Genomic DNA, 23683 nt, shown 5'->3' on the forward strand with positions numbered 1-23683 from the left:
CCCGCGGCCGCACACTACGGTGCCAGTGGGCGGAGCCTCGGCCCGTCCCGTTGTGATTGGACGGTGGCCGCACACTACAGTCCGCCACCGGGACACCTTACACCGGTTCCCGCAACTTCCCCACAAGGTCACCGCTGCCGCCCCGAGGCCGGGCCTCGGTGGCCTTGTGGGAAATCCAGGCCTGGCCGCTGGTCTTTTTTTTTTAGGGAGTTTTTACAGTAAAAAGTTTATTGCTGATGTTGCCATTACCACTAAACATTGTGTACATCAAAATCATGTCCCCTCTTAATCTTTTTACCTTCAGCGTTAACAAATTTAAATTTAGCAACCTCATCTCATAGCTTTGGTCCTTCAGCCCCTTAATTAGTTTTGTTTCTCTTCTCTGGAATCTCTCCAGCTCAAGGACATCCTTTTTGTGGATTAGTGACTAAAATTGAACCGCATACTCAAGATGAGCCTGAACTAGTGATCTTTAAAGTGGCAAAATGATTGCTTTGTCTCTACAGTACATTCCCTTTTTAATACAAGACAGTACCCTGCTAGCTTTGTTTGCTGCAGCCTGGCATTGCGTGCTGTTATTCAATCTGTAGTCTACTATGACCCCCAGATCATTTTCCAATTCTTACTCCCCTAGTGGTGTACCCATTCATGTGTATTCCTCTTGCCTGTTTTTAACCCCAAAATGCATTACTTTACATTTTCAACATTAAACCTCATCTGCCATATAGTTGCCCACTCCCCTGTTTTATCCAGGTCCTCCTGTAATGTTATAATGTCCGTGTCTATTACCCTCTCAATTTTAGTATCATCAGCAAACACAGAAACATGGCTATTAAAACCCAATATCATTATTAAACAGTTTAAACAGTATTGGACCTTGCACAGAACCCTGTGGCACACCACTCTCAACCTTAGACCAATGTGAAAAAGAGCCATTTAGCAATACTCTCTGGACACGTTCCTGTAGCCGGTTCTCTATCCATGTACACAGAATTTAATCTATGCTCATAGATTTAAGCTTGTGTATTAAGCGTTTATGTGGTACTGTGTCAAATGCCTTTGCAAAATCCAGGTAGGCTACATCCACTGGCCTTCTTCTATCCAGATTTCTACTCACCTCTTTGTAGAATGTTAGTAGGTTGGTCTGACAAAAATGGTCCTTCATAAATCCATGCTGATTTTCACTTACTATACCTTTTGTCACAAACAAAATCCACTAAATAGTCCTTTATCATTCCCTCAAACAGTTTGCATTCTATTGATGTTAGACTAACTGGTCTGTAGTTCACCTGTTGGCATCTTGAATCTTTTTTGAATATTGGTACTACCGTAGCTTTAGAACAATCAGTTGGTACCCTTCCATTCAGTATGGAGTCCTCGAAAATGAGGAATAACGGTTTTGCTATAACATAGCTGGTCTTTAAGTGCCCTAGGGTGCAGGTTATCTGGTCCTTTAGGATGCGAGGATGCTGATGAACATACCATCACTACAGTGAAACAGGAAACAGGCTGGAGGGAGTGCTGTAACAGCCAGCCAGCTGCAAACTTCAAAACTGTTACCTTCTCTAAAGTATATTGTTCGCTATTGCAAATACACTACAACTGCCACTGTACTGCCACACAAACCATTAACTGTTGGCCAATGTCACTTGTCTACAAATAGTCTTGGTCATTCACATGCTATTGGTACTTTTAGATGACACGGCAATAGATGTGACTATAAAGTGTAATGCATCACATGCCCTCTAAAACTAGACTAAGTTCCTGTTGAATAATAACATGGTTAATATTACACACATTTACATTAATGCACAAGATACCAGCTTCTTTATTTTTCCTCTTTCACCCTGTTTCGAAAGCATTTGCTATTAGCTCATCTTCCGCCTAATCAACGGTCAAGTTACTTTCCTAATTGAAAAGCTCTGCAGAAATAAACACATCTTTTTACGTCTTGGAGAAATAGCATATACAGGTGAAACTCGAATAATTAGAATATCGTGTGCAAAGTTAATTTATTTCACTAATGTAACTTAAAAGGTGAAACTAATATATGAGAGAGACTCATTACATGCAAAGCAAGATAATTCAAGCCGTGATTTGTCATAATTGTGATGATTATGGCTTACAGCTCGTGAAAACCCCAAGAACCCCAAATCCACAATCTCAAAAAATGAGAATATTACATGCAATCAATAAAACAAGGATTGTACATAGAACAATATCAGACCTCTGAAAAGTACAAGCATGCATATGTACTCAGTACCTGGTTTGGGCCCCTTTTGCAGAAATTACTGCAATTACTTTTGCACGATATTCTAATTATTCGAGTTTCACCTGTATTCTGTGCTTTAGATATATAACTATAACTACCTACCTTGCCTACATACCCTGCTATTAAATTGTTATTTATTTAAACCACAGAGGATCACTTATGTAATCAGTATAGGCTTTTATACATTTAAAATGAGTGTTGGGGGAGAAAATCGTAAAAAATATGAAACATGGTCCCTACTGAGATAGCACAGATGTCACTTTTTTGAACTGAACTCTCCAAAGGTATACTGAAAATGAAAATATTGTAGTGAAAGTCTGTGCTTACCATGGAACTGAAGGAAGTTCCTTTTTTCTGGGCACACCTAGCCTCATTTATAGGAATATGAATCTGCTTTCTTGTTTGCTTTTCATTACAAAGACATTAGAGCAGGTACATTTCTGCTTGGGACCCAATAGGAAAAAAAACAAACTTTTAGGGAAATCTAGTTTTTTGGAGTAGGTTAATGGTTTAACAATGGTCAAGGAATAGTAGGTTACTTTTTAAAGGTTAAGGGAAGGAAGGTATAAGGTTTAATGCCCATTAACATTTTTGCATGGCAACAATGCCCCTACCGCGGTGGGGTGGGCAGGCCCGGATTCCCCACAAGGCCACTGAGGCCCGGCCTCGGGGCAGCAGGGCACAGAGGGGCGGCAGCGGTGTCCTTGTGGGGAAGTTGCCCTCTCTACATTCAGTCCTGCTTTGTACAAGCAGGACTAAATGTAGAGTGATGCAGACGATTTTTGGTTTACACGTGAAGATCACATGTAAACAGTGTGCAGCCTCCTCCCCTCCCCCCTGCACTTACCTTTCTCCTCTGGTTCCGTCCTCCGGCGCCGAGTCCCGAGTCTCTCACTGCAGTGAGCAGAGCGGCAGGGTTAAAAGTAACCCTGCCGCTCCGTGTAGACAGTGAGAGAGGAGAGCTGTGCTCTTCCTCTCTCACCTGTCACAGGAGTTCCAGCACAGTTCTGTACTAGAACTCCTGTATTGGAGGTCACCTTCAATTACTATCACACAGGGGATTGTTTTCTCCTGTGTGATAGCAATAAAGTTAGGTGAAAAAATGTTTTAATTGATAAAAAAAATAAAAATAATATGAAATAATAAAATAAAAAGGTGATTAACAGAAGTCATGTATATTACATGTTAAAAGGAGAGGCAAAACAGATTTGCACATTAAAAAAATTATCTAAGGGGCTAAAACAGTCGCAATTGCTTTGATCATTTCCCCCCAATGTATGATAAAACACGGTCTATTTTTACATGACCGTTTGCATACAGTAAATGCCCTTGGAACAAAACTCAAAGTGAATACCCCAACACCCTTGGCGAAGAAGTGCATGGCAAAAAAAAACAAAAACATGCACTTCATCCCCCTTTTGTCTTAAAGAGGAACTCCAGGAATTGTAAAAATTAGCCCTCTTAGGGGGCAACCTTTGCACTGCTCATATTTCTCTAAGGGCTGGAATACAGAAGGTATACATAAGATCAGTGCTTACCTCTCTACCCCCTCTGCTCCGGCGGGGGAATGTCCCTTTGCATTCTCGGTGTATAGAAAGAGCTAGGGTATTTATTTAAAAACACATTTCCACAGCTAAAGAGTTTACTAAAGGCTGACCAATTGCACCAAAAGAGGTTTTGTGCAATACACTACCACATTGGTGCCTCCATCAAAATGGATCACAGTATTAAGATTCAGAAGGTACAATTTTTATATGCCGAATGCTTCAATAGCACTTACACTATAATTGAGCTGTATGTACAGTTCCTGTGTTTATGATTGTCATGATGGGAAAAAAAGACCATTGAAAGTTCTGTATGTGTTTTCTCACACCTCTAGTCTTATAATAACCCTCAGTTGACCTGGGCACTTCTTATTAAAAACAGATGAGAGTAAACCAATTTTCCTTAATTGTAACACTTATTTGTTATTGTAATATACCCCACCAGTCACATGCTTTCACTGAAACTATGGCTTTACAGAAATAGGGAAGTATATGTTGGGTGTTTAGCTGTTGTAATTGTGATGCATACAATAAAGAATTGGATGTTACTAGTACATTGATTCCAAGTATTAGTAAAACAGATTAAAAGGTATGACATAAAAGACTTTGTGTGTGTGTCTTAGCCTGTTTCTATATACTCCTGCTGAGTTTTTTTTTTCTGTGCATTTGGTGGCATTTATGGGCATATACGTAATGATTGTCTTCATGTAGCAGATTAAAGGATTTTCTAATAGAAATGAATGAACCAGTATATAGTAACTTATTGAGCCTGTATATAACAGAGCAAAGCACCAGGCAAACTGGCACGTATACTCATCACTAGTAGCCTACAAGCCTGGTGGCCAATTGTCATACCAATACTAGTTTGTGTGCCCATCAGCACTGGAGGATGCTTCAGAATGGAAGACTAAAAAACATGGATCCCCATTTCAAAACATCAGCCTGATGCTGGAGAGAAAGTCACATGGACCATTGTCCATGATCTGGTTTATAAGATGATGAAGTAGGAATTATTTATAGTACTGCAAATGTGCGGTTAGCTAATGTTCACCCGGGCAAATGTTTGCAATTGTTTATATTACAACAGCAGCTGGGGGCTCTTTTCAGGTTCAGCACTTTAATAGAATAAAAACTTTTACAAGAGTAATGTCTTCCTCCAGATGCTAACAGCCCAGCACAGCAGGCATCTGAGCCAGCCCAATGCAAGGGTTGCAATAAGTCGCTTATAGCAGCCTGCAGCCCTTAAGTTTACGGTGCTTTTTGGAAGAGTCGCTCTAAAAGAAAAAAAAATTAGTTCTTATCCTAAAACTCTGGTGGTGGTTGATGACAGGCCCTGGGTTCTACAACAACCCCCAGTGCCAGTGCAAGAGGTGCTATCAGCTTATTTGCAACCTAAATGCACCCTCATGAGTGAGAAGTGACATTATTACCTGGACACTTAAAGTGGTGTTTTGTGAGGAGTATCCTTGTTTTTGGAGATCCGCTTCAAAGCCCTCCCCACCAATGCTACAGAGCAGGAATGCTGGTATTAAGAAAATAATTATACAATAAATATAAACTCTTTATGTGCTGGGAAATAAAAACAGCTGAACACTAGGCAGAGCAGGTGTTCATGGAGAATCATAGTTTTCTGTCCAATAAGCGGGAAGCGGGTCATTGTGTGCTGCCCGGTTTCCCGATTGATTAGGAAACCAGGCTGCCTGGCAACAAGTGAAGCTGGCTTCCTAGCCAACCAGGAAGCCGGGAGGCAGGTCATATCCCACCAACCGGCTTCCTACTTGGATAGGAAGCCATCTCTCTCAGCACTTGCGGTCAGAGGGAGATCACACTCTGACGGGAAGTTCAGGTATCGGAGGTAAGTATCGGAGCATTTGGGCGAGTACGAGTACTCGCCCACATACTCGGTATCGGCAACGGTGCATCCCTAGTTTTTTACAATGATCGGTAGATTGTAAGAAAATAATAAAGCAGTTTATATATACTCACATCTGGTGGTTGCTCCATACACATTAGGTTCAAGCAACCATTGTATAAGACTTGTGGAGAATGTGGTTGCTTAACAGGGTTATCCAGATGATCTTTGACCAAGTGGCGTTTGGTTTTGGGTGGATACTAGTGTGAGCCCCAAGGGAGACCAAGGGTGGGGTCAGCAGAGGCACCAATAGAAGAAAAAAAGGCTAACAAGGATCGCCTTTAAAGGACATAGGTTTCTATTAGTCGCTGGAAGCAGTTATTAGTTTCCGTCAACGCATTTTGTGGCTGTTTGCCGACCACTTCGTCAGGACATGGGTGTGCAATATACTAAATAGACAATAAAGAAGATGTGTGGATACAATCATGAGTTAAAAGAGACTATAAAATATTTGTTTACTTAATTATTAATTAAGTTTTCTTATAATAAAATAAATTTGTATTCCTATGTTGAGCCTATAAAAATGTGGATGATACTAAAAATAAAATGCAGACAATAACAATTTTCAATGGGGAATATGTTAAAAAATGTAAATGAATATGCTATAAAGTATAAAAATATATCTCAGTTGATCTCATATTTTTACATTTATCAATAGTAATACATTGTACAATTATTGTGATCATTAGGGATGCACCATCTAGTGGCCATAATGCAGTATTACATCACAATACATTCATCCTGACAAAATCTTCCCTATACATGTCCATATTAATGCAAAAGCTACTCAAGTGTCTAAAAGCAAATCAGAAGCAGCTCCTTGACCATTTGAAAGACATATCAAAGCATCTCTCAAGCATCTTAAACCATTTGACTGGTTTCTGAGTCTGAAGCCTGTATACAAAAGCCCTTAATTCGCTGGAGCCCAGCCTGTGCCCTGAAGGCCACATTGATTTGTAAAGGGGTAATAGCAGTGGTCTCTACTAGCCTCATCTAACATGTTCTTTGTTGCACTCTGTCTTATGCAGCATGTGTTTAGTCTCCAAGCACACCTGCAGCATGTCCACAGTCTCTGACCATCATTTCTCTAATAATGTATGTATGCCGTCTCCAACAGTCCATTCTAGCATTACATATACTGAACATTATGAGTGGTCCTTTGGTGACGTGAGGAGCTGCGGTTGATGCTCCCTAGAACTTTCCTGCCTTTGTAATGGTAACCCATGCTGTAGTTGCACCCAGCAACTCAATGAGCCACCAGCTGTAACAGACTTCAATATCTTCAATCCTCTTTCTGCAATATTTGTGGCTCATTTGTTTTGGGGAGAGCGTTTTCAGGGTACAGGATATGAAAAGCAGACGCAGCACCAAAAATCCCTCTGCACAGCAAACTTCTCCACAAAATCTTTATCCTCTTCCTCAGCGCATGTCACTGTCATAAACTCCTCCGTGACTGGCCAAGGCACAATTAATATTCATCACCCATTACTTTGCAGCTTCTCACTCTGAATACTGGAGGACACTCCAGTAATAGCAGCAGACAGAAGCAATCAGTGTACTGGGCTTAGGAGATACAAAAGGAACACAGATAACATAAGCAAAGCTCAGGCTGGCTACAGCCTAGCTATAAACACATTACATTTAGTTAGGGACACTCCAGTTTTACTCATCGCCCCTACACTCGTAATTTGACAACTACTGCCCCAGTATGTGGGCATGTTACTTAAACCTAGTAATTGCCTTACTTATATATTTAAAACCGTAGTAATATTAGTTAAAAGATTTGAAATGATCTATATCCAGAGGCTCAAATGTGATTAAAACTGACTTTGGCAGTCGAGAAAGCTGTGTGCGTACACAGTGTTTTTAAATCTACTGGTTTAGGTGACGGCTGAAAAAAACCTGTGACGTGATGGGTAGAAATACCTAAAAGGTGTCATGATTTCCATTAGAGGAACCATTGAAACCAATGCTCCTCTGTATTCGGCAAAAGGAAGCAGGCGTGTTTTCAGAGCACTAAATTTTACAGAGCAACCCATGATGACGCTTCTTCCTGTTTCTGTGACTAGTGAATTTCCACCTGCCCCTGACACAAAATAGGAAAGCGTGGAGGAGTCAATGATTAGTCACTGCCTGACCCTGACTTGGTGGTACTGGATTGTCATGCACACTGTCTCTTCTCCATTACAGTTCCAGTGAAGTGAAGGAACTCTGGCTGGATACGCTTGTGTGGTAAGTGTTATAATATTATTATTATTACTATTATTATTTATTTTTCTGTTGCTGTGTGTACATGGTGCTGAGCCTCACTGAAAAAAAACCACAAACAGTGCTTATTTGTTGCAAACATTTAATGAAACCACACAAATAAGAAAACCTCCACAACATGCAGACAGGGCGGTATGTGTTTAGACAGGACATTACTGAGCACTTGTTGGTAAAAACTATATCAATGAAATGAAGCACATGTGACTCTAGTTTATCATTATCATCTATATTTTAACATATTTTCTAATGTTTTGTATTATCCAAAACAACTGCTAACTGCAATCATCATGAATCTATCAGACTACAATACTAAATAAGCATTATGCAGATTTTATTATATATGCTAAAAGGTTTATTGGATATTAGGGATGCACAGATACTTTTCGAGTACCAGTGCAGATACTTGGCATTTTCATGAGAACTACCAGGGTTGCAGCTGTTGCAGCTGGGACCTGGCTCTGGCGCTCCACCACTGTCCTGAAATCATTAGTCTGTATTGTTTTAGAAAAACCGTTGCATGAGAATAAACAAAAATGTATCAGTACTCGTACTTGTAAGTACTCGGCAAGTACCAGTACTCGTACTCGCAAAACTGGTATCTGTGCATCCCTTTATTTATATTTATAAAAACAAAATCGTACATTAAAACAGAGATGTACAAATCCCAGGAGCTCCGTGTGCTCCTTACAAATGACAGCTGCCTCCTAACTTTTGAATTTTTCTCTAGTGTAGTCTTGGAGCTCAAAAGTATCGGTACATGTACTCGTACTTGTACCGAGTACGGTACTTGGTATCTGTGCAACCCTATTGGATATAAATAATAAGTTATGAAGCCCCACTACTAGAGTCACTTAATGTGCCTGTGTTCAACACATGGTTCCTGTTTCATCTCCAGCTAATACAAAATGTTTTAGGCAAGTATGAATGCATTTCTGTGTTGTTTTTTGAAGTGAATAGAAGGAAACCTCAATCTGAATATTTATAGACAATATATGAATGTTGGCCGGCAGGCAGCATGGGAGACGCATGTAATCGTTTTGCCTTTCCTTGTAACGTGAGGCACAAGTGAGACTGAAAATGTTAATTCAAAATGTTATATTTTGCTCCCAATTTATAATAAGGCACATGTGGAAAACATGGTGATAGGAGCAGCATGTATGAGTGCAGAGTAATGTAGTATTGTAGTATTGCTAACTCCATATAACTGGCCACTAAAATTAATTCTATAAGCTTCCTAATTGGTGTGGTTGCCACTGATGGTATTTTGGTAAATGTAGCTGCTTTTTGCATATAATGAAATATTGAGGCTTGAATGATTCATATAAAACTGCAGTGGGGTCCTTGTAAAACTATCTAGCATCTATCTGTAAAAAATAAATCAAGTCAAATGCACTTGCTGTATTTGAGAACGCTAGTCGGATAACCAGCAAAACATCTTCAAGAAAAATACAGCAAGTCCAATTGCCTTGATTTATTTTTTACAGATACCATGACCTGGATGAATGAGAAACTTCACAGACATATCTAGCATCTAGTCCACGACACAGTTATATTAAATGAGGTTTTCTGTTCTAGTACAGGCTGTACCTGTATGTTCTATTCACTGTAAACAACAGTTTATCTGTAATCGGGATTGTGGTTATTTTTATGGGTGTACACATGTGGTTGAATCTATTTACAATAGCACTCACAGCTACTCCGTTGTACAGAAAGCTTTGACAAATATGTTGTTTCACGTTGTGGTAATTTTTTTTATTGTGTTGTCTATGACCCTGGAACTGCCACGGAGCCACAGAAACTAGAAAACACCCTTGTGTCAGATTAGTTATGAATAATAAAAAAAATATACACATCTTGTGGACAGCAGCAATATGCATATCTTGTAAAGTAGCCACCGCTCCAAGCTTTCTCTTGTGATGGACTACAATCTCAATACAAATGAGTAAAATAAATGTGAGATTGTAGTCCATCACGGAAGTGAGCTTGGAGTGGTGGCTACTTTAAAACACGCACAGGGACCATGGGGAACAAAAGTAGCCACCCTCCAGAAGGAAGGACGGTGTCAGCACCAATTCAGAGATGATTTGAGGATCTACAGCTGAATGATACACAAATAAGCTACAATTTTGTTAATAATTAGGGTACTTGAAAGCTCTTTTGCAATGCGAGATTTAACTCCTGAGTTTAGTGTCACTTTAAGGTTTTGGTATGGTTACAACTGAAGCTCAATTACACCTTCCAAACAAATTGTGCACTCTAAGGAAGATTAGCAAAGAAACAGCTATCTTCCTCATTAATAAAAGCCCTGGGTCTTCCAACTCTAACATCCCATATATGTACCGTGTACAAACATTGGTATATTAGTGAAGCTATTTTGCAGGCACACTTGTGAGCACAATGAAATATCATTCAATAGTTGGCACTGTGGTGATTTGAAGGCCCGCCCTTTTTCTGCACTGTGTGAACCGTTACAGACCTGGGGAGAAAGTGTATAAGCCATCATTCTTGCCCACAAGAGAGAGAAGCAACTGTTCATGTGTCAGTTTGTAACTTCATACTCCCTTTGTTCCTTGTGTACTGATTACTCATAATACTTATAGTGCCATTTGGGAATTTGCTCACTGCCATAACAGAAGTAAAACAAATTTGCACTTCATTGTCCTGCAAATCGCTGTGCTACATTTTGCAATTTTGTGATGGCCATCTGTACTTCATGTGGACTTCCTGTCGGAACATATTTTCTTGTTTTGGACAGAACTGGATAGAGTGAAGAAAGTTTAGAACTTGTGTCAGGGTTTTATTGCTGCTTATGCCCCAAATCGTAATTCATCCTCACCATTTGTTCTGGTGACCGCTGTCCTCAAAATAGAAAGTGAGGGAAATCCAAAATTGGACCTCTGTCAAAGGGATGGGAGTAGAGCAGAGATCTGTCAGAGATGGGAGTTCCCCTCACTTTGGGGAAATTTCCACCCACTTCCTGTTATGTCTCTTGGACAAGAAACAAGCCGAAATTTGACAATGGTAACATAGACAGCAGTATAAACTTGGCAGGTATTCTATTTTTCTCCACTGAATCCAAAGTTAAAAAGCTATTACTGATGAAGTTCTTATTTTAGCATTGGTGATCACAATACAAGGAGCTGAAATAGAGGTTGATCAGATTGATTGTGGGTAACTGTGACCAGTCGTGGATTACTTTCAAATGCATTGCTCAAATAGCTGGCCATTGAATGGGTCTTGTATCTAGAACTATAATGTATAAAGCACATCTATGGCATAAAATTATTTTACCATATACATTAAACAAAAGCCCTAAAATAACTAGCTCCATGTCTATTTTCAGGCAGATACGAGAAGTTGGTGGGATTGAGGGCACCACTGTACCCTTTACACGATTACTAATGAAGGTTCTCACAGGCTGCAATGCTGTAAGTATGCAACAAATTATTTATTAGGGTTAGGAAACTTAAGCAAACTCATACATGACTTGTGTCTTATTGTTAAATTTCTCATTGTTACTGTGATGCAGGCAAAAAGCTTTATTTAATATGCCTAACCATTTTACCACCTTTTTAATGGCTTAAGTAATATGGTTCATTGTTTTCCTTCTGTTACAGTCTAAAGCTCTGGTTGCCAACAACATGGAGAGCCTAATCGAATGCCATACAGAGGTGAGCAATCAGAGTTCTGTTTGAATTTGGTTTAAATGAAGAATAGGAAGCAACCTTTGCATCAGTGCTTCCTCTGAAGAAAGCATAAGGGCAGCTACTTCTCCTTTATGCAGTTAGATGCACGAAGTTGCAAACAACATGAAAGTAGCATTGGGTGGATACAGTATAGTTGTAATAACTGAAGATTCCAGTTGTCATTTTAATAGTGTATATTTGTATTAAAATGTTTAATGTAATTTACCATTTAAAATGTTACTATACTGGTTCAGAATTTACCTATTTAATGCATGTGTTGATTATTGCAGAAATGCAAAATGCTCTGTTGCTAATTATTTGGTTTTTCATGTTAATTGAAGGCTTTTAAAATGAATATTTAATTATTTTTGATAAACAGGCAGATGCAAAGAAGTACCAGCTGCTGGCAGACATGATACATAAGGAGAGCATCTGTCATGTGATTGGTGAGTTGTAAACACAAAAATTACACGTGTTATTTCAGTAAGCTTATATAAGTTTATATTATTTAGGCTTGCATAAGATGATAATGTTCTTACATATTTTTTGGCTCACCTGTTAAAAAAGCAAATACATAATGTAACATAATTATGTGTAGACAAAGATGATCTATCTTTAGTGGGAAAGAATAGCATGTTACATAGCATATGTAATGGAAATGTCCTTTTGCAAACATTAAAGTGTTTGGTTTGAAGCCAAATAGTTGTCAGGAAAGTGTGACCTATTCGGGGACTAAATTTTCAGGTTAGAAAATGACTGTGCAAAGGTGCCACAAGAAAGAGATACAAATAAGTCAAGAGAGGAAAGTGTCAGAAAGAAAGTCGTGCCTTAGAAGGCTTTTACTGTATGTGTTAAATTAATATATGGAACGCAAACATAGGAAAAGCTTTATTAAGGGACTTTCCCAAGACAAGAAATGTTCATCTGTATATTATTAAAGAGGTTTGCTACATATCATATACCTTCATACTCAGTTTCCATTTATTTACATGTGTTCAGAGAGCAATAAGAAGAGAAAAGCTGTCATCTCCTGGCCCTTTACTTTGAGACGAAGTTCACCAATATCGGAACCTTCAAGTCCTTTATTTAATCAACCACTTTCCATTGTGTGTGAGGAGGACAACCTTCCTAAAGCAATCTTCGTAAGTAAACCATCTTTATTCCCATTTTTGTAGACTAAAACATATACATGTTAATTAAGTAAAAATTGCATTTCATCTTTACAGGACATATTAACTATACTGCGTATGCAGGGTCCGTTGATTGAAGGGGTTTTTCGTAAAGCTGCCAATGAAAAATCTCGCAAGGAGTTAAAAGAAGACCTCAACTATGGAAGAGGCTTGGACTTAGAAAGCAAGCCTGTGCATTTGCTGGCAGTTGTGTTTAAGGTAATATATGAATACTACCATGGCTTTCTTATACATGAAATATAAAAGTGCATGGCATTGGCAACAGCACAGCTTCTGTGCACAACGCTTTATCTCAGATTACCTAAGGGACAGCTGGATGTTGATTATTAAAGGGGAGTTTCACTACAAAACCCCCATATGCTTCTGATCGCTCCATGCCTTCAATAGAGTAGACTATCCAATTCCTATAAGCTACAGCCTGACCACTGACCCACTGGTATTTATAATGTTGGGTGGAATTATGTCTAGCGAGATACAGTGGTGCAAGTACAGCACTGTGGTAAATGAATAATGCTGCTGCATAATTTTAGCAGCAGCTGGCTATGTTGTTGAAATATACAGTTGCATTTCTCACACCCAGTAGACCCATATGTTATATCATACTACTTTAAGTGAAAGACAATGTTGTTAACTACCACTGTAGAATAATGTAGTGTCTACAATAAATACAATATTTTCTACAAACAGGATTTCCTCCGTGGCATTCCTCATCAGCTGCTATCATCAGAACTTTATAATGAGTGGATGCTTGCTTTGGATCAGCCAACCTTAGAAGAAAAAATTAAGCGGATGCAATGGTAAGCAAACATGAATTATTTATTTTTTGACCATTAGATATGTGCACAGTGCGAAAAATTCTGATGGGATTGTCACTTTTGCCAGCTAGAACAAACACTTTTGTTTCCCCTTGATAAGTCAGCAGCACCAGGAGTATCTAGCAGTTGGTCCCTTCTCTATGGTAAACATGAATAGTCATCTGCCCATTTATGTAGCTACTGGCATGCTCAAAGACCAGTGATTGTTTTAAAAAGAAGCCAGACATACAGAAACAATGTACTGTAATTGCCCTCTGATACTACAGTTGCAGTGGGGGCTCTATCTTATCTCAAGGCCAGCCATAGCATTCAACAACGTATTCCAATCTGTCAAATCAATATTTCCTCCAGTTGTGGCAGAGGAACCTTACTTAACCTCCTAGTGTAGGCATCCACAAATATGAGATTATCTGATCAGAGAGAGATGCATGTGACTGGTCCTTCACCCTCTAGATATTTTTTACCTTGTTATCATTCCCCTATTGTCTAGTAGATTACAAGTTCTAGCAAGCAGTGGCCTCCAGCTAATAAAATATAAAATGGTTTTGCATATGCTGGGTATTCAGTGTTACATTTAAAAAAGCTGGGACGTATTTTATAAATGTGTTTCTAACCTTAAAATGTCTGCATAGCATTATAATCACTATCATAAGCTTTACTGTGAGAATGACTGATCAAAGCAAAGTCAGGAACAACTAGTTTTATATATTGTGCATTAAAATCAAGGCACATGTTTTGGAAAACTCTTCACCCTTTATGCTTCAGTGGCGACAAAACGTAATTTTATTCCCTCTTAACTAGGCAAGCTTAAACTTTCTGCCTGTAGGGTATTTCTGAATGGGAATTTTTGTTTTCTTTAAATGAAGTCTAGTTCCTCTTTCAGAAGGAAGTCTCTGTTTCGGTGCCTATTAAAGTTTTCATAATGGTTTCAAATGAGATTGCAAAAATTCTCATCCATTTCTGTTTTTCCCTTTAGTGTTGCAGACAAACTGCCAAAACCAAACCACATCTTATTACAACATCTGATGTGCGTTCTCCATCACATTAGCAGTGCCTCAAATGTTAACAAGATGGATTCCAGAAATCTGGCTGTGTGCATTGCCCCAAACATGCTTGTACCACAGGTTGATAAGGACCTTCCACTCGAAACTCAGAAAGAGATTAATGAAAAGGTAAGCCATTTAGAAGCCTTTTGTTAGAAAAAAAAATGCACATATGTCAAAAGAAAAATTATCACGACTATAGTAAAGGTTGTGTGCTTCTCTTTATAACTTCATCAAGAAATGATGAAATCACTGAGCCTAAACTGTTTTGTCAATTACAAAAAAAAGAAGGTTGCCTCACTGCCAAAGAGACGCCATCTAAGCATACCAGGTATATTGACTAAAGGGCCATGGAGGCTCAATGGCATGTTTATACTAGCACATATCCCTTTCAGAAACAGGTGGTGTTCTAAGAGTAGGATTCTAAAAAGAAGGAAGTTCATGTATTATAGAGGGGGGGAGGGGATGTGCAACTTACCTGACTCCCATGGGGAAGAATTCAAGTTGTTACCTGCTACCAGAGAAATAATTGATTTCTAATAATTTTCCACTGAGATTCTCCTTTATAGCACTAAATTGTAACATTATGGTCCATTACTTTAGACCAGTTCCCATATTCTGACTGGTTAACAGTTTCATTCCGCAGTAAGAACTAAGGTTTCATTTTAACTGCTATAGCTCCCATTGAATGAATACAGCACTTTAAACCAGTCAAACCATAGAAACTGGATAGTGGGAATCTACCATACTCTAGAAGAGTCTATTGCCTGTTATCACCAGAGAGGTGCTTTTTTTGGGTGGATCAGTTTTTAGGGCCTTATCTTACTTCGCATACAACTTATGCCTTATCTTAGCATACAACAGGTATCAAAGGGTTCGTGGGCTGGTATAAACATGGTGAGACTTACAAGCCTCCAGCCATCAGTTTCTCAGATGAAATTCCTGGTGGTATCTCTTAGTATCCGGGGGAATAAACCGTTGTTTTGTCTTCTTTTTTTGATAAAAAGAAATGTAATAATTTGCACTTCTCCCATTTGTAAGTGAGCAGCATTGATATTGGATGTAGCTTACATCCACTGATTGTTGAGTGGATGAAAACAGCTGACATTTTAGGGGTGAAAACAGGTGAACAGTTATTTTTACATGTTTAGTAGCTGGTTTTGTAAAATAATTTTGCAGTGATGATGATGCAGTAGTGAAAAGTGTTGAAAAGCAATTACATGACAGCCAAATCAAACAAAGCAAGGTAATTTCAGCTTTACTCTTTTATGGATAGACTGTAAAATCCCCCAAGAACTTCAAACAGCGCTGTACTATTACCCTTAGCAGACAGAATGCTTTTTTAATTTTGCCATATTTGTCTGTTTTCTGTTTACAACACATCTACTTTTGCACCACTTTACAGTCTTTATAAGTTGGCCTTGTCAATGACACTTACTTACCAGTACTTCTATGTGCCTTTATTTTAACAGGTTACAGTACTAGTTGAGTTCTTCATAGATAATTGCTTGCAACTGTTTGGGGACCACATATTACAATTACACTGTGTTTCTGAAGAGGATTCCTTAGAAAATATTGATACTACAGGTAAGACAACTGGGGGACCTTTAGTAGAATTAGAACTGCATTATGCAGGGTGCAGAAATTTATTTTGAAATAAAGCTTCCACAGAAATCGTGCATCTTTCTATCCAGTACTACCCTTATTATGTTAATTGAAGAATTAATGACTTGGACAAAGGAAAAATATCACACGTTATCCTGTAATTAATTAACAGAGATTCTCTGGCTTTATTTAGTAATTCCCAATATTTAATCAGTGTCTAACCATGTGCAATTTAACAGTTAAATACTTGCTTTGGCAACCCTGCTGAATACCAACCAATGTTGCTTACATATACTCAGATTGCTTGCAGGGTAAAAATAGAACCATTGTTGCGTGTCAGTTAAAGGTAAAATGTTAAAGTGGCACTAATCCCAGGAGTTAAAACTTTAAAAAAAAACTTAAAAATGCATTTAAGTGCCCTAACTATTAACAGAAATGTCGCTTATTTGTGTATCACTCAGCTGTAGATCCTCAAATCATCTTTAAATTGGTGCTGACACTGTCCTTCCTTCCGGAGGTGGCTACTTTTGTTCCCCATAGTCCATGTGTGTGTTTTAAAGTAGCCACACACCGCGACCATGGGAAACAAAAGTAGCCACCTCCAGAAGGAAGGACAATGTCAGAGATGATTGGAGGATTTACAGTCGAGTGATACACAAATAAGATACATTTTCATTTTCATTTTTTTCATGATTTAACTAAGCGTCACTTTAATGCAGGCAATAGCTGAAAAAACTTTATAACAATCTCTCTGTATTCATGTACAGTACCAATCACACTTAAAACAGGCATAATATTCATATTATAAATTCACTTAGGTTAGGTTCAACAATCTAAGCACAACTTTCACTCTGGCATTTTATGTTTGAATATGAATTGTGACATACAGGACAAAAAAATATATTTGCCAAAAGAGAAAAATACCATATCTTTATTATTCAGTTACAGTATGTGACTCTTTCAGGTCAAGAAACTAATTTATATTATGTCTTTTCCAGAACTTTCATCTCATCAGAATGACTCTGCCTATGACAGCACTGATCCAGATCACGACTGCCACGCCAGTACACTCACAAGACACCTCAATGAGCAGCGGGGCCAAAACAGGGCTCTTCGTGAGAAGAGCGCAGAAGACCGAGTTTTAAATCTTCTGGATTCTACTTTAGATCAGATTAAATGTGAGGCCAGCATGGACAGAAGATGTTCAGAGCCGTACATTTTTCCCTCCCAGGATGACATAACAATAGCAGGGAAGAAGCTGACAAGAAGCCATGATGATGTTACAGTTAGGAAACAAACATTTAGTGATGTAGAACTGTCCACTCATACTCCTGAGAAATATTGTGGTAGAGCTTTATATAGGAAAAATATGCCAAAAGATTTAAGAATTTTTACCAGCTATACTTCAGATACAGCAGACCACCTTTCATCAACTGCATCCTCCAACTGTTCTATTGACAGCTCTTATTCAGACTGCTCGGTCTTTACCAGCTCTCCAATGGTATCCCCTCTAAGTCCACACAAAAATGACTTGGTGAGGCATAAATCATTCTGTATGAAAAATAAAGATTTAAGTGACACTATCAAAGCTGGTACAGAATTAAAAAAGCATTCAAATTCATTCTGCTATGTAAACAACAAAAAAGTGATAACCAAGACACAGAGCTGGGGTCCTGATGTTAACAGAGGAGACATTCCACAAAACGAGTTAATCAGGAGTGGCCATAAAAAAAGTGAGCGAGAGTTAGAAGGTACACGGGACACAGCTTTCCAACAGCCACAAGTGGTAAGGCTAAGACCACAATCCGCACGAAGAATATCTGTTGATGAGGTTTTCCGAATGGTAGACCAAAGAAACCCTGGCAAACCTCCATCCTATGAAGAGGCCATCAATAAAAATGCATCTTCTTACAAAAGCATGACCCCGAGAGCCAGTGTATCAAACAGTACCTGTTCAACTACCCAGTTAGTAAATGACTCTTCTGCACAGTCTTGTAGTGCTCATCATGAACCCAGCTCATTGACTGACGACCAAATGCCAAACCCCTGTGGGCTAACACAACCAAACTGCCAGTCTAAGAAAACAAAATCAGACCTCGTCAGGACTAAGTCAGAGTCCTGCCACAGAAATAGACATGAATGTTTAAGTCGGCGATGCAGTCAACCTATTTTTGAGATCTATGATCAGATACAGTATGCTAAAGAGTCCTATGTTTAAAAGGTCATTGCAATTGTAATAGATACAAAAAATAATTATGTACATAAATCTTCCTTTTTCAATCCACTTTGACTAGAGGATTGCAGGGGGGAAAAAAATCACATTCTACTGTATATCTACCTAGAGCCTCCTACTTCCCCCAGTTGGTACAACCAAGAATATCTACAATAGGAACCCCCATGGGGTGATTTATATAATATGCCAATATTTAGACCTGTAAATATACAATATGTAAGATATTGTGCAAATACTGTAAAGTACTTATATGTTTGTGAGATGGGTGGTCTTTTAATAAATTAACTTTAGAGTTCTCTTTCTCTCATATAGAGTATTCGAGAACAATTAGTAGCCAGTTTTATGAAAACAAATGTATCACAAGAGGATGTTTCCTCATGGTAGCTTTACCACTGGCATGCTGATATTAGATGTCTTCAGTGTGTTCCAATGTCTGATTTATAACTGTAGTAGTGTCTATATTGTATTCCAATTTATGTGGAAATGATTGTCCATTTGTTATGTGTCACTTGGTAGTCCATTCACTGTTCTAAGATTTGGTTCTAATGTGAAGCTTTTATGTTGAATGACAAATCAAACACATTGGTTGAATCTACACTACAGTAAAGCACTTTCTTAGTTATCTTGTTGTTCTATTTTGTAATAAATTAATTAGAGTATAATAAACATTTATAAATAATATGGCAATGCATTGCGCTCTGTCTTTGTATTTAAGCATAATACAGTATAAGCACCGGTTCAGCAAGCCATTAAAAGATCTGTATATGTTTTTACTTAAAACCTCTACACGGCCATGGACCCATCCTTGCAGGTTCGCAGTGGGATCCAATCTGTTCAGTATTGGAGGACTCCCAATAGCAAACTGCACATGCAATCAACTGAAATTAGCCCTCGCCCTCCCTGTCTATATAGAGATGTCCAAGAGTATTAAGCAGATTTTGAAATTTAATTTTAAAAATGGAATCTGCTTCAAGAGCATGAAGTTTGGTTTTTGGCATTTTGAAAAATGTATCTAAACATGTTTTTTTAAAGTTTTTTAGATCAAGTAGAAAAAAAGTTATGTCAAGTTTTTGTTATTGCCGTTTGTGTCCCTACTGGGGAGAATCATCCTCTCTATTTACCTTGATGCCCATTGCCCCAGGACTGAAAGTGAAGGAAAATCCAAAATTTTTAGTTACCACTGTACCAGAAATAGAGGGAAAATCTTCCAATGGAGACAATTGTTTCAGGAACAACTGTCTAAGTGGCGATATATTTTTTTAGAAACAACTTGCTGATGTGTCTATGTGACTTGAAGTGAAGGGAATCTCCCCAATGGGACACATATTGTAAAAAAACCTAAAAAAAACCCAACCTGGATAAACTGGAAGAAACTGAGTGTGATTTTAAAGGAGAACTATGAGGGGAGTGCTTTTCACTCATCCCCATAGTTCTAGCCGACCTGTGACAATGAGACTGTCACAGGTCGGCTCAGTAGATCGGGAAGTGAGCGAACACATACCGGCGCTCGCTCACTTCTCGATCCTGTCACTGCAGAGAGCCATGACAGGGGAGGGACTGGATGTAGCTTGCGGTATACAGAGCTTTGGGTGACGGGAGGACGCTAGTTTGTGTCCTCCCGTTACCCTTAGGAGAACTATAATGAAAAGCCCTAACCCCATAGTCCTAACTCTTTAACTCTTCCGTAGTCTATCCAAAAGTTTTAAAAAAATTGCAAAAATATCAGCATTTACTCAAAAGTTGCTAACAATACCCTTGCGAATGCTTTAAAAATTTGCAAAATGCTATTTTCTTATACTCAGGCTGTCTTTCTCAGGGCGAATGTAACATTCCTTTGGCACATATGTGCAAATTAGGGGTGAAGAGGCGGAACTTAGGGTGCAAACATTGCAATAGGCAACGGTGGTAAGATCAAGGTATTAATGGAGCTGAGAAGAGGGAGGGTGTTGTTTGTTGAACTCACGGGGGTGGGAACTGAAGGAAAATTAAGTATTTTGAAAACTGGCTTGCCTTTAGAGTAGACCTGTTATAAGAGGAGTATAGAAACTTTAATCTCTGACCCCTTCAATTAAAAATGCCTCGCTCTTATACAAACCCTTATTTAGTAATAGTCTTCACCTGGAACAAGCATGCACATAAAGACTTCTGACTTTATTATGACTTTTCTGGTTGTGTTTGAATTGTAAGACCAAGGACGAGTGTGTTATTCTGTCATGTGCTATAGCCACGGCAGGGATGGCAAGAGAAGTGGTGCTATAAGTTTTGTTATCTACGTTGTGGTTTTCTTGGCTTGCTGACAGGAATTTACACCTCATGATCTTGTTGATGTCTGTGCAAAGAATTTCAAAGTAATTCTTAGAATTAGGGCAAATTATTTCAGAGTAAACCAAGTGCTGTATACACTGACACTCTATTCATGGAGGAAAATGGTATAATTATATAGATGGACATATACTGTTCATATGTCAGAACGCAGCCAGATGAAGATTATTGACACTCTATTAACACTCTACTTAGATTTAGTATCAAACCTGCACCGCGCTTACATACAATAAAATACATTAAAATCCACTAAGTGTGTGATATATGAACCAATAGATATATGTGCCACTAAAAATACCCACAATACCTTCCTCGCATTATATAAATAGAATGGATTAGATTGCATGCAATGTGACACACTATACAACATGTGAGTGTTGACTCAAACAGTCCGCCAATGGGAAGTGCAAATGTCCTATAGTTATTCTTATATTGCAGCAAAGTTTCAGTGCAAAAGGTGGCTTCTGGATTCAAAATTATCCTTGCCAATCCTCACCACCGTGCTCTTAATCCCAAGAGATTCCAGATATATGGGGCTACCCTACATGGGATAAGCCATATGCGCAATAAATCCTCAGATATATGCTTCTCGATTAATTTTTTCCCCCACTGTATCCCAGAGAGCCAGGCAACTCCACTCTGTCTCCGTCATGTTTTACTTTCCCTCAATATGTGCTCAAAGAAAAATAAATGCTTCCCATTGTGTAGTATTTCTTACACACTATATTAAAAGAGTTTAAAAAGCCCCTTACAAACAGTCATGTCGGGAAGGCGGGGCATACAAAGATTCCTGGTACTCAGGCGCTACTGAATTCTTGGAGCTTGTGGATATCTGTGATAATCACGGCTGTTTGTAAGGGGCTTTTTAAACTCTTAGTAAAGTGTGTAAGAAATACTACGCAATGGGAGGCATTTGAATGCTACAGGTGAGCATATAGCCTGAAAGAAAGAAAATGTAGATCCATCATTGTTTTAAAATACAGAAAGCCCCCTACATATGAACAGTTCCATTCCGAGAGTGCATTCGTAAGTCCATTTTGTTCGTAAGTCCAACAAAGTTAGCCTGGGTACCCAGCTACATCACTGCTGCTTTAACGCTTGCTTCTGGACATCTCCTGGGCTTGAAATACAGTACTGTACAGTAAAGTACACAAAAGCACATGCACGTGAACTAATAACTTGAATGTTTGTAGGGGACACATACTGTATTGTTTTATCATATAACGTTTAGTAATGGGGTTTAAAAAGACATGGGTACCGTTATATAAACGAACACTAACACATCTCCTTCATTCCTTAAGATAATATGCAGTAACTCCCTCCCCTGTTCCCAGATGCTTACTTATGCCCATAGTACAGTGGCTACCTGCTCCAGCATTTTACCTCCTCTCTGACGAAATTCTCTTGAGCAATGGCAGTGAGTCCTCATTAGACATGTGCGATTCGTTTCGTTCCGAATCGAAATTCGGACAAATTTTCGGAGATTCGGATGCATCCGAATTCTGAATTACAGCTATAACGAATGCAAACGACTCCGAATTCCCGATTTCCCGAAATTCATTAGCGGTAGTCCAGTCGAAATTTTGTTTATTGGACGAAATTTCGTTAGCAGCAAAGTGACATTAGAAAAAAAATGTTTTTTTTTTTACAGTCTGCAGAAGATGAAAATCCCCCAAGTTAAAACAAAAAAAGTGCGTGGGGTTCTGGTAGGAATTTTAAGGGGGAACCCCAGCCCCAAAAACGGGGGGACGTGGGGTCCTTCCAGACCCTTGATCCGAGCACTGGCCCATTCACTAAAGGGTTAAATCAAATAATTAGTAAAAAGCCCAGACTTTTAGATGAAATCCTTTAATTGAAAAAAAGACTCCATTTTTGACTATTCCTTTAATAATAATTTTAAAAAAATGTCTCCATCTATGTAATCCAGCGTCAATCACGATGCTCGACACCCGCCGAAGTTAAAAAAGTCTCGTCGCACGACGATCACCTGAACCCGACGAAAACTCGCCGCAAAATGACATTCAGCCCGAATGTCAACAGATTCAGCCCGAATGTCACGGCTCGCTCCGCCCATTTGACATTCTCAGCCATCAAATACTACATAGCATTCGGAAACTCCCAAGTGCTATTCGTGAGTTTCCGAATGTTATACGGGTCTGTGAGCCGAGGTGTCATAATGCTTTTCATATGTTTTCATATGAAAACATATGAGTTTTCGTCGGGTTCGGGTGGTCGTCGTGCGGCGGGACTTTTTTTTATTTCGGCGGGGGTCGTGCATTGTGATTGACGCTGGATTACATCGATAGAGCCATTTTTTTTTTTATTAAAAGGAATAGTCAAAAATTGAGTCTTTGTTTTTTTTCAATTAAAGGATTTTATCTAAAAGTCTGGGCTTTTTACTAACTATTTGATTTAACCCTTTAGTGAATGGGTAGGGGTACAAGTACACCTTACTCATTCACAAGGGGGGAGGGCGGCATCTGGGTGCCCCTTATTTAAAGGGGTACCCCGATGCAAATAAGCCCCCTTACCCGCAGACCCCCTCAACCACCGGGTCAGGGTTGTGAGGAAGAGGCCCTTGTCCCCATTGGCACGAGGACACCCTCCCAATGCCGAGGGCACTTGGCCTGGTAAGGCACAGGGAGGGGGGGGGCGCTTGCTCGCTCCCCCCCTTGCCTACCCTAACGGGCCAGTGCTCGGATCAATGGTCTGGTAGGACTGTTAGGGGGGACCCCACTTTTTCCCCCCATTTTTTGGGGCTGGGGTTCCCCCTTAAAATTCCTACCAGACCTA

General features: G+C 39.1%; 1 protein-coding gene across 1 annotated transcript in view; it reads left to right on the forward strand.

Annotated features, from left to right (window-relative positions):
- TAGAP (T-cell activation RhoGTPase activating protein) overlaps nt 1–18625 on the forward strand; it is a 95180-nt gene extending 76555 nt beyond the window's left edge. The window contains exons 5-14 of the mRNA XM_018564425.1: nt 7919–7960; nt 11340–11424; nt 11614–11667; nt 12062–12128; nt 12682–12824; nt 12909–13070; nt 13560–13669; nt 14664–14859; nt 16203–16317; nt 17334–18625. Of these exons, the coding sequence (XP_018419927.1) occupies nt 7919–7960; nt 11340–11424; nt 11614–11667; nt 12062–12128; nt 12682–12824; nt 12909–13070; nt 13560–13669; nt 14664–14859; nt 16203–16317; nt 17334–18553 (2194 nt within the window). The 3' untranslated portion in view covers nt 18554–18625. The remainder of the gene's footprint in view (nt 1–7918; nt 7961–11339; nt 11425–11613; nt 11668–12061; nt 12129–12681; nt 12825–12908; nt 13071–13559; nt 13670–14663; nt 14860–16202; nt 16318–17333) is intronic.
- The last annotated feature ends 5058 nt before the right edge of the window (nt 18626–23683 follow it).

This window comes from Nanorana parkeri, unplaced genomic scaffold, assembly GCF_000935625.1.
Source record: "Nanorana parkeri isolate BGI_ZX_2015 unplaced genomic scaffold, ASM93562v1 scaffold750, whole genome shotgun sequence".
NCBI classification, from domain to species: domain Eukaryota; kingdom Metazoa; phylum Chordata; class Amphibia; order Anura; family Dicroglossidae; genus Nanorana; species Nanorana parkeri.